The sequence below is a fragment of the Triturus cristatus genome, chromosome 6 (assembly GCF_964204655.1).
Source record: "Triturus cristatus chromosome 6, aTriCri1.1, whole genome shotgun sequence".
Classification (NCBI taxonomy): domain Eukaryota; kingdom Metazoa; phylum Chordata; class Amphibia; order Caudata; family Salamandridae; genus Triturus; species Triturus cristatus.
The window spans coordinates 1432949778-1432961806 of NC_140589.1; the positions used below are offsets into that span (position 1 = coordinate 1432949778).

Sequence of the window (12029 nt, forward strand, 5' to 3'; positions counted from 1 at the left end):
TTTTATCTCATTGGTCTTTGAGAGCAGGCAGGACATATCTTCTAACTGCAGGCATGAATTTTACTATCAATCTATCTTTTGACCAATAATTTAGAACGCTGTCTTTTACAGCATCCTTGATTTTTGCTGTAACAAGGGATGGCTTGTCAAACAGCTCCTTCATACCTATCAGTTCAAAGGATTTTTTCAGATAGGACAACCAAGTGATATGAGCCACCCCTGATAAAAGCAAACTAGAATACACGAACCAACCGGAGATACCTTTGGGTTTAACCATACCTTTGGGTTTAACCATACCTTTGTCCATAACAAAAGTGGGGCCAGACATGGACATAATACCACCATTCCGAGGATTTTCATGCCGGAATCTATTCGTGAAATGGGTCACTTCTTGAAGTAGTGGATGTTGGATGAAGCTGTGCTCCAGGGAGTATCAGGAATGGCAGTAAGGACGTACTGGACAGAACAGGCTGCTCTGAGGCACACTGCCCAGTTTTTTTCATACCCTCAAATGCAGGGTTAAAAAAACCGCAGGGGGTAATCCAGAAATATCAAGGGCATAGTCAAAACAGTGGTCCCTAGTTAAAAACCATTAGCAGAAATGTTAGTATAATAAAGTTCTAATATCCTAAAAGAAAAACATGAGTTCAAAAATGTATTAAACCGAAATATTTAAAGTATCCACAAGGAAAAGTTGCTCAGTGCTCAAACGTGACACTAAAATATTAATAAATGGCATACAAGTGTGTGTGACCCACAAGCACAATAATTACGAACCTCAGCACTAGATAATGACAGTAAGGATACGTAAATTACAAATTCGATGGAATTCCCATCCCATTAAATTGAGGGATCATCATCAGGACTCGCAGTATGGAAAGCTTGAAAGTAAGCTAAGCAAAAGGGGGGAAAAAAATCAATCTAGAGCTTGAAAGCACGAGGCAAGAACACACCATGATGTACTCGCATGTATAAATGAGAATCTTAACTGAAAAGTAAGGGGAAAAGGAGAAATGGGAATATCATAACAGAAGTGATAGTAAATGTAAGAGGGTAAAACTCAATGAAACTCGCCACGAGAAAAATGTGGAAATCCAAATTGATGTTTCCTGCAGTGATTGCCAGGATACACCAAAGGGAAATGGTGGCTGGGCATACAGCAAGTCCAGTAATGAGAATTAATAATTTATCATGCAGGAATTTGGATGATGAGCCCAAAAAAAACATATCAATAACGTTACATCTATGTCCAGGATTAGGATAGGCTCTGGAAGGAAAATTGTGGCCATCTAAAACGAGCAGTCCACTTGCAGGGAAAACGCCAAAGTGATGAATAGCTTGGCAGCAATATATTATCCTGGAAGTAAAAACCAAGCCATGAAGGAGCCCATAGAAAACCTGAATTGAAGCAGAGGGATCAGCAGAGTGCTGTGCACTCTCGGAATTCCAGCTTCCTCTGAACCATGAGCAAGATGTCATAGAAACAGGACATGGCTATGGCGGCCATCTTGGGTGAAATAGTACCAGAAAAGAGATGGAAATCTGATTGTGTGGAGTAATGGCGATCCTCCTTGGAAGAACTCTAACAGGGTCGAAATCCGAGGACAGAAAACCAGAACACATCAAGGATAGTGAAGAATATAAGAAAGCCAGTGTGCATGAATAAAAACAAATACATTAAATGAAACAAAGCAGAGAGACCGGCAGGGTGCATAGTGTCTACGAATTCTGAATGTGAAACCATGAGAAAAGCGTCATAGAAGAACAGGTCTGTTGTGGTCATCTTGAGCGGAAGCATCAAGCGAATAACTAATTGAATTTCAACCCTTTTGGAATTCTTCCAAGATGGCAGCAACCATCACTTTATACTGGATCATCTATTTATCCCTTTACTCTTACTATTTGTTTATTATTTTGAACTCAAATATTTTTAATTCTGTTAATGAAAATGTATTATACTAACATTTCTTCTTCTAATTTTGAACTAGAGACCCCTGTTTTGGACTACCACATGTAGTGACGGTACTGTGCACACTATACACTATACACTCCTACTGTTTATATAGCAGTCCAATCCCAGGGACTTGGACAGTTATCCATTCCTAGAAGTCGCATTCATTGCCCTGGATTTTAATCTTACTTAAGCAAAGGGGAAGGCGCTCAAGTGGGCGACTTTTCCTTTTCCACTAACTCCGGGGATTCTCTGGCTGCAGGATATGCATTATTTTCAGACTTTATACATTTTGTTTAAAGCAGTGCATTACATGCATTGAAACGAGGCACAGTCCTTATTACCAAAAAGATTCTGGGTGTGTTGCCATGGTGTAAAGAGAATTTAACGCTTAAACTAAAAGTTGATTTATGTGTGTTGTCTGAATTTAAAGTGATCACTTGTACCGTTATTTAAAAGATCATTTTTTGACTTTGCATTCGAACTTCAAAGTGTGAGAGTGAAAGTTCTTGTAACTAATGTGAAAGGAAGTCTCTTCTGATTGCGTCGAAAAAAGTCAATCTTTTACCTCCTCTCTTTAACATTTCACTTTCAGGTGAAACCACCGACTCTTATTCAAAACTCCAGCACAGCGGTGAAATAGCCGTAGAGGTGGTCAGTCCTCTAGCAGCAGCTTTAAGGATGCAGGTTTGTTTCAACTCTGTCTCAAATAATACAACTTTGTAATATTCAAATGTTTCAAAGCAGTGTTGCTGTCATCCATCCATTTGTATTCTGTGCTGGCCTTTAGTTCATAGTTGAGGGGGGAGCAGCTGGTTTATCAAACGATTCTTTTGAAAATCTTGTAGATGTTTTTGCTGCTTGAAACTGACCTGGTTGGTTTTCCGAGTGCTTCCTCTGGAAACTACCATTGTTTTATATGTTATGCAGCCAGGTGCTCTGATGTGCTACCACTGGTGGTTCCCATAACATGCATAGCTCAAGGTGGTATGTCACTTCCTATTTTGTATCGTAACTATGTCATGACCTTGGCCTTGCATCTCCAAGCCACTTAGTCATGCTTGCTTCAAAATGATGACTCTTCCGTCCCTCACATTAATTATATCGATTGGCAATTCATCGGTGATAAACAAGCATTTTACTGAAAAATAAATTCCAGACCTAAACAACTTTCTTTGGAATACATACCCATGAAAGATATTAATTGCCGTTCTGTCCACGAAACCATATTCACCAACTGAAATTCTTGAAACTATATAAGCCCTCCAGTTCAGTCAAATAGTGACGTACCCACCTAGCAGATCACACTCTTAACATGGTGTTCACCCACAGAATGGGCACCACAAAGACCACAATACAGTCGGAAGTCTGGCCATATCACATGGTAATCACTTTTGTGCTCTCTAACTTCTGAATACCATCCTGTCATAATGAGCCCTATCCAAACAACATTTGTTTGATACCGTAAATGCTAATGTATTCAAGGAAATTTGCAAAGCTGATGCTTCAAATAACCATGCATTTGGTAGGATTAGTTGAACTTTAAAACAAAAGGCTGTATCATATCTCAGAGCCAACAAATGGTAATTGAGAAACATGCACAGTTAAATAACTCAAATGAGTATGGCTCAAACACGTTCCAAATCAAATGAGATCCAGTGCAAAATGCAATAAAGAGGCTATTCTATGTCCACCAAGGTAAGAAAAATGCCACCTTTGCCAAATGCATCATTGCATCAAAGCAGACAAGGGACATCTGTTACTATAGTCAAAGCTGTAAGCAGCTCATGCAAGATTAAAAGCAGCCCTTCCACAATATAGCAACATTGTGAAGATCCTATTTTTTTGGGTCAAAAGTAGCAAAAATCTGAATCTTTCCTGACTGAACCAGCGGTCCCCTCACTCCCCTCCACTGCTCCTTACCAGCAAATAAACTAACATCATTCAAACTCATGACAGCAATGAGTGTCCTATATCAGGGCGAAAATTTTAGTCTGTCTAATCTACTGGCAGAACAATACACTGTGTCCTGTTTAAAAATTCTTTCCATCCCCAGACATCAGAAACTTAATTAATGCATCATCCATAACAGCTGTTGTTCCATGCACACTGAAACACAGCCATCACCTCACTTCTGGAGAAACCGAAGCAGACAATCGGTTCACATCAGGGTATTATCTGATACCAATTTTTCACATATTACATCAGTCCTGACATGGTCAGTGACCTCACTTGTGACATCTCAGATGACCTCATCCAGTGACTGTATTTTCTAAGAGTTTGATTGTTAAACATATACTAATGTACTACACAAGTTAAATTAGTATACTAGGTGTACTATACTGAGTGATACTACTAATGAGTGATACTACTTCTAACATATATTTTGTAAGTGGCTGTATGGCTGTATGGGTGAGTGAGTGGCTGTATGGGTGGGTGAGTGGATGTGTAAGTGACTGTATGGGTGAGTGATTGGGTGTCTAAATTGCTGTGTGAGTGACTCAGTGTGCAGGTGGTTGCATGGGTGAGCGAGTGGCTGTTTGAGTGGATGTTTGGTTAAGTGAGTTGGTGTGTGAGTGGCTGTATTGGAGAGTGTCTGTGTAAATGGCTGTATGGGTGAGTGAGTGGATGTGGGAGTTCTTGTATGGGTGTGGACATGGGTATGTAAGTTGCTGTGTGAGTACTTGTATGGGTAAGTGAGTAGCTGTGTTGAGAGACTGTATAGGTAAGGGAATAGGTGTGTGAGTGGCTGTTTGGGGAATATGTGGGTGTGTGAATAGCTGTAGGGGTGAGTGACTGGATATATGAGCAGCTGTATGGGTGGGTTAGTGTTTGTCTGAGTGGGTGAGTTAGTGGCTTTAAATTGTAGGCCAAACTGTAGGGGCTAAACCAAAACTGTAGATTTATAAAGTTCTACTAAGGCCTTTCTGTGTTCTCCATGCCTGTAACATCCGGGTATGCGAAATAGACGATCTCTTATAGACACTAACATTTTACTTTTGTTCCAATGAACTGGTTAGATTCACGGCATCCACTTGTAATTCTCTGGCCTCTTTATTTTTTAATTTCTCAAGTATTGCTTACTCTTTTTCTCCTTTTATATATTATTAACCTTTTTAAAAAAGTTTGTTCCTGCCTAGTTTTAAAATGTTGTATTTTTTCGGTCATTTTAATTATCCTTTTTTATATGTATGGTTTGTATTCTCAACTTTTATGATGATATTTTTAATCAAATAAAGTATTATTCCAGAGTTAGTGGCTGTATGGGTAAGTGAGTGTGTGAGTGCCTGCATGGGTGAGTGCCTGCATGGGTGAGTGACTGCATGTGTGAGTGGCTGTATGGGTGAATGTGTTGGTGTGTAAGTGACTGGGTGCGTGAGTGGTTGTGTGAGCACTAGTATGGGCCTGTGAATGGTTATGTGAGGTGTGTGAGTGGGTGTATAAGTTTTGTGTAGGGGTGGGAGTGGGTGTGAGTGGTTCTGTGGATGATGTCATCCGTGAAGTCATGAGTGATGTCACTGACCATGTCATGAGTGATGTAATATCTGAGGTGGTCAGCATTGCATTGCGGGGTCGTAAGTTATAGTTACCTCACGTAGCTATAACTTATGAATTTCATTGGTTTTGTACAAGTGAAATCTGAGCCTATCTATAACGTCCTTGTAACTTTTGTTGTTTTTTTCAGTGAATTTCTACGTTCTTTTAAATTCTATTTCTTAACCAAGGCAGCGGAATATGTTCCCTCCCCTCCCCCCTCAAAATGTGCCGGGCCCAAGGGATGGGGGTCCCCGGGGCCAAAATCCACGTGGGATGAGGAGTTACATGCCCCCCCCCCCGCCCCCCCCCGAAATATGTTGTTGGGCCCTTGGGAATGGGAGCCCAGGAGCCTTGTGCCCACCGCCCCTGGAAAAATGCATTGAGGGTGGGGTCACAGGGGCCAAAAGCAGCCTAAGGAGTGGTCCAGCGGGTTGGCTTCCTTTAGAGGGTGGCCACAGGGCAGTGGTGGTTGGATCAACGTATGGTAATTAAATATTCATTTGTGTTAAAAACAAACACTAGAAATTCACTGGAAAAAACAGAGGCTACAGGGACGTTAGTTAGGCTCAGATTTTACACACACAAACCGTAGAAATTCAACACTTCTAGTTATCTCAAGAAACTATAACTTGTGCCCTAAGGTAACTAAAACTTGCTCCCTTGCCATGCACTTAATTGCCCTACATATTGCATCATTCATGACACCGTCTATGACCTCATTGATAATCACCAACATTTTCAGTAAAAATATTGATGAGAAAATTGTGCATGGAGCGTGGCAAATAACTGTTACCTTGGGGCACAAGGTACAGTTTCTTGAGATAACTGCAATTACTAAATTTCTATGGTTTTGTGTGTATAAAATCTGAACCTAACTAGAACAGCCCTGTATCCTTATTTTTTTTTTTCTTTTCTAAAGTGACTTTTTAAGGTTTTTAAAACTTTATTTTCTAACTACAACAACCTTGTAACCTTTGGTTGTTTTTTTCAGTGTGTGTTTATATAGCGGATATATTACCACAGCGTTTTACTCTAGTGCACGGGGAAAGAGGCTGTAGTATTCACTGCAGGGGAATCAATTGGTTTCAGCCTGAATACCTGAACTCACAGCTGTGGGTGAATGAGGTCCAGATGCCAACAGGATTTGGGACACCACAGGGAGTCTGGTTTGAAGCGCTCACTGAAGTGGTCACCACATGGCACTCCATTTACCTGCATGCAGCAGGTCTAAAGAAGCAGAGGAGGGGCTGAAACATCTAGCTATTTGGAGTGGCTACAATAACACCAGAAGATTTAAACAAGCCCCAGTTGTAAAGACACGCTTTGAAACCAGGGACTGAGGAAAGCCTTGCGGCTGAAACGCGTCTGCCACGTTTCTTGAACTATGAACCCCACGCACTGAAAGTGATTTGTTGAAATCAAACCAATTGCTTAAATCCTGCCATGTGTCGGATATATATATATATATATATATATATATATATATATATATTCACTTAAAAAACCATAGGTTTCACACATGTTATAGTTAGGTGGATATTTCCCTCGTAAAAAACCAATGAAATTCCCCCGTTATAGTTAGTTCAGATAACTATAACTCGCGCGCCCGCAATCCTGCTCATGACGTTACATATTACATCACTCATGACATGGTCAGTGGCATCACTCATGACATCATCCTTGTGATAGAGTGGCGGTCGCGCGAGTTATAGTTATCTGAACTAACTATAACGGGGGAATTTCATTGGTTTTTTACGAGGGAAATGTCCAGCTAACTAGAACATGTGTGAAACCTATGGTTTTTTAAGGGAATTTGTACGGTTTTTTAAATGCTAAGTTATGTATGTATTTTTTTTATATATTTATTTTACAATAAACTACGTATTAACGTTTTTTTTTTTTTCACCGTGCGTGCACCACCGCGATTTAAAAAATAAAATAAAATTTAAAATGTTTTTTTCTGCCTTCGGGGTCCTTCAGGGACCCCCTGACAAAGGCTAGGGGGTCAGGAACTCTCTACCCTGCCCCCTTTTCACGTTCGCCACCTTCCTTTTTCACTCTCGCACTGAAAACAAACAAAATGGCAGCCGACACTTCCTGATTTCGACCGATTCGAACGTTGACTAACATGTAACCACCAATCAGAATTACGCTCGCGCACGTTAGGGTGCTCGCACGGTGCGCGCATGGTGCGCCCACGGTTGGCGGCTATAGATATGTATGTGCTTTTAACTGCAATTTTCTCAGGAACTACTGAACAGATTGACTCCATATATGCAAAAGGCACATCCCTGACCTGAGGACTACCTCTCTGCCAAATTTCAAGTAATTCTGTTCGGGCTGTACCTTCGACTAAAGGTCCTATGGGAAAATGCATGGGGAAAACGTGTTTTGGGACCCCCCTTTTTTCTCAGCCCCCGCTTGACGAATCCCCCCGAGACTTTCAGGGTAGGAGCTGAGCGGAGCGCACCATTAGTTTTGAAAATTTCATGAAGATTCGTCAACCGGCGCCAAAGTTATTCAAAATAGAATTTTCAGATTTCCTATGGAAACACGGTCCTAACTAGAACTATCTACTGGCGACCGGCAGTAGAGAGATATATATATATATATATATATATACAGACTGTTGGAGTTACGGCTATCTACCGACTCCTACGTGTCATGCTGTGAACCCCAACGGTCGGACGAGGGATCACGCAAGATGACCGTCACCACAGCGTGAATGGCCAGCACAGGGAAAAGAGTGTGGGGATCCGTGTGCTTCGGAGGTGCCCATCTGGGGGCGCAATATGAAAATAACATCGGCATGTTGCCCAAGAACATAACATTCATTATACCGGAGTACACGGACAATATGAAAAATCTGAAACGGGGCACTGCTATTGGCCCATGATCATCCAATCCCCTCTCCTGTTACTGTGCAGGGACCAATGAGGACCCAGGTATGAATTTAAAAGCAGAATCATGCCAGTGACGTTTATTTATGAAGCAAGCAGAAGAAGGCATACCGCCGAAACGCGTCCTTGCAAATAAAGTCATTTTTAATGATCCCGTGAGTGCAGCAAGTTTCTTGGAAACTGGAGCGGTGATATTTGGCACGGACCCACCTCCGTGCGTGCTTGCAACCCGTCGTGAAGAGTGCAGCTGCGCCTTAAGGTGGACCACGGAGCGATGTATATGTATATGTATATATATATATATATATATATATATATATATATATATATATATATATATATATATATATATATATATATTCTATCTATCTATCTCTCCTCGGCATCGCGGTAAATTGTGCATAATTAATTACAAAGCATGCTGGGGCATGTGGTCCCTCTTCGAGCATTTTATCTTCCCTTAGTGGGTTTCCGTTATCGTTTAATTTAAAAGCTATTTTCTTTTCCATTGTAGGATCCGTGGTGTTACAGAAGTCCTTTTTATTTTAGGCTAACTGCGCTGTACAGCTTCAGGAAAAGTTCCAGCCGCAGCACCTCTTGTGCTTCAACAAGGTGGTTCTCCTTCCCACGGCATGACCGCTGTCTCAAAAGATTAGTCAACAATTGGCCGAAAGCTTGGCAGGGCACTCGACAGGGAGCCGACCATGCAGACTTCATTTCTGGCTCTCCTCGGCATCGCAGTGAATTGTCCCATCGCCTGACACGTTTCGATGCATACCAGAAGAAGCTCTTTTATTTTTATTCTCTGCATGCCTGATTGGTTCATTTCCCTGAGTGGGCTTTGCTTTGTGCATAATTAATTACAAAGCATGCTGGATCATGTGGGCCCTCTTCGAGCATTTTATCTTCCCTTAGTGGGTTTCCGTTATCGTTTAATTTAAAAGCTATTTTCTTTTCCTTTGTAGGATCCGTGGTGTTACTGAAGTCCTTTTTATTTCAGGCTAACTGCGCTGTACAGCTTCAGGAAAAGTTTGTTCCGGCCGCAGCAGCTCTTGTGCTTCAACAAGGTGGTGCTCCTACCCACGGCATGACCGCCGTCTCAAAGGATTAGTCAACAATTGACCGAAAGCTTGGCAGGGCACTCGGCAGGGAGCTGACGATACGGACTTCATTTCTGGCTCTCCTTGGCATCGCAGTAAATTGTCCTATCGCCTGAATTGTTTCGATGTTTACCACATCTTACTCAAAGGCTTGCTTGGAAATGCACACCAGAAGAAGCTCTTTTGTTTTGTTTTATTCTCTGCATGCCTGATTGGTTCATTTCCCTGAGTGGGCTTTGCCTCGTACATAATTCATCACAAAGCATGCTGGGGCATGTGGTTCCTCTTTGAGCATTTTATCTTCCCTTTAGTGGGTTTCCGTTATCGTTTCATTTAAAAGTGATTTTCTTTTCCTTTGCAGGATCCGCGGTGTTACAGGAGAGTCACTTTTGTTTCAGGCTATCTGCGCTGGACGGCTTCAGGAAAAGTTCCGGCCACAGCCCCTCTTGTGCTTCAACAAGGTGGTGCGCCTACCCACGGCAGGGCCACCATGTCAAAAGATTAGTAAACAATTGCCCGAAAGCTTGACAGGGCACTCGGCAGGGAGCCGACCATACGGACTTCATTTCTGGCTCTCCTCGGCATCGCGGTAAATTGTCCCATCGCCTGACTCGTTTCGATGTTTACCACATCTTACTCATAGGGTTCCTTGGAAACCAGAAGAAGCTCTTTTTTATTTTCATTCTCTGCATTCCTGATTGGTTCATTTCCCTGAGTGGGCTTTGCTTTGTGCATAATTAATTACAAAGCATGCTGGGTCATGTGGTCCCTCTTCGAGCATTTTATCTTCCCTTAGTGGGTTTCTGTTATCGTTTAATTTAAAAGCTATTTTATTTTCCTTTGTAGGATCCGTGGTGTTACAGAAGTCCTTTTTATTTCAGGCTAACTGCGCTGTACAGCTTCAGGAAAAGTTCCAGCCGCAGCACCTCTTGTGCTTCAACAAGGTGGTTCTCCTTCCCATGGCATGACCGCCGTGTCGAAGGATTAGTCAACAATTGACCAAAAGCTTGGCAGGGCGCCGACCATGAGGACTTCATTTCTGTCTCTCCCCGGCATTGCGGTAAATTGTCCCATCGCCCGACGCATTTTGATGTTTATCACATCTTACTCATAGACCTGCTTGAAACCGCACACCAGAAGAAGCGCTCTTTTTTTTTCATTCTTTGCATGCCTGATTGGTTCATTTCCCTGAGTGGGCTTTGCTTCATGCATAATTCATCACAAAGCATGCTGGGGCATGTGGTTCCTCTTTGAGCATTTTATCTTCCCTTTAGTGGGTTTCCGTTATAGTTTCATTTAAAAGCTATTTTCTTTTCCTTTGCAGGATCCGCGGTGTTACAGGAGAGTCACTTTTGTTTCAGGCTACCTGCGCTGGACGGCTTCAAGGGAGAGTCAATCAGGGGTTTATAAACCTACTCACCCGTGAGGGTCTCAAGTCGCTAGGGGGGCTAGGGGGGTGCAGCTCCGGTTCATTCGAAGAGCTAGGTCTTGGGGTTCTGCCTGAAGGCATGCACGGACGTAGAGCGTCTGACGTTATCTGGGAGCTCGTTCCCAGTCTTGCGATGTAGGAGAAGGGTCTTCCGCCAGTTCTGTTTCTGCAGATGCGGTGGTTCTCCGCCAGGGCGGCGGAGCAGAGTTTCATTTTGGGTACTGTCAGAGGAACGACTAACTATAGTGCCATACTGCCCTAAGGAGGCACCAGCTGACGTACAGTCCCTTCGCATACAGGCATGGGACGGGCCCTTTAAACAATACCTCGATTGCCAGCAGGGGGAGCCCCGAGGGAAGTGGCCTGTGACGCGGCCTTCATCGGGCCTATCGCAAGCTGGGCCGGCCCAAAGAAGAGTCCTGGATGCTGTGACGAGCACGGAAGCCAGTGGAAGGACAGCTGGATAGACGCGGGAGATGGGAGAACTGCCGAAGCTTGCCTATTCCTGGTTGGAGAAGAAGACGCCTGTGGAGACACCAACCCCGACGAGAAGGAGATGCCAGGAGGCCAATGGGACCATGCACCGCCCAGCCACTCTCCAGGAGGGGGGTGGCAAAGCAAGGTACAGGCCAGGATCCGTGGGTTTGCTGGGCACGGGCAGGGGACGGGGACGTTTTAACGGGAGGTCACTCCGTAATACACATGGTGTAGGTATCCGGGTGATACTCCCCCCCGCACTCCCTTCCCTAAAGCAGGAAGCGTTGTCTTCTCCCATGTCTGATATTGGTTTTCTTTCTTTTTTTTTTTTTTGTTCCGAGCCAAGCAAGAGTGAGTACGAGGCTCAAGGACGATCCCTGAGGATTCGGGAGGCCCCACAAGAGCGTAAGACTTGTGTTAATGAACTCATTTCTGTTTGAGAAAACAAAGAAACGACCCGAGGAATCGAACGTGTCTACCTAGCATTATTCCGCCTTCTTGTGTACTATCACGTTGCGCTGCCCGACAAAGTGGTGGAGAATGCTGGCCTAGCCAACTGAAACAGGATGGAGACTCTCGTACATCAGTTGAAGGAAGGTCAGGCTAAATTGGAGTGGGCCATTGAGAAAAATGCG

The 12029-nt window shown here is 43.2% G+C and overlaps 1 protein-coding gene across 3 annotated transcripts in view; it reads left to right on the top strand.

Annotated features, from left to right (window-relative positions):
• MTHFD1L (methylenetetrahydrofolate dehydrogenase (NADP+ dependent) 1 like) overlaps nucleotides 1-12029 on the top strand; it is a 1409858-nt gene that overhangs the window by 275884 nt on the left and 1121945 nt on the right. For all 3 annotated transcript variants that reach the window (XM_085612491.1, XM_085612490.1, XM_085612492.1), the window contains exon 9: nucleotides 2547-2638. In XM_085612491.1, coding sequence (XP_085468617.1) covers nucleotides 2547-2638 — 92 coding nt within the window. The remainder of the gene's footprint in view (nucleotides 1-2546; nucleotides 2639-12029) is intronic.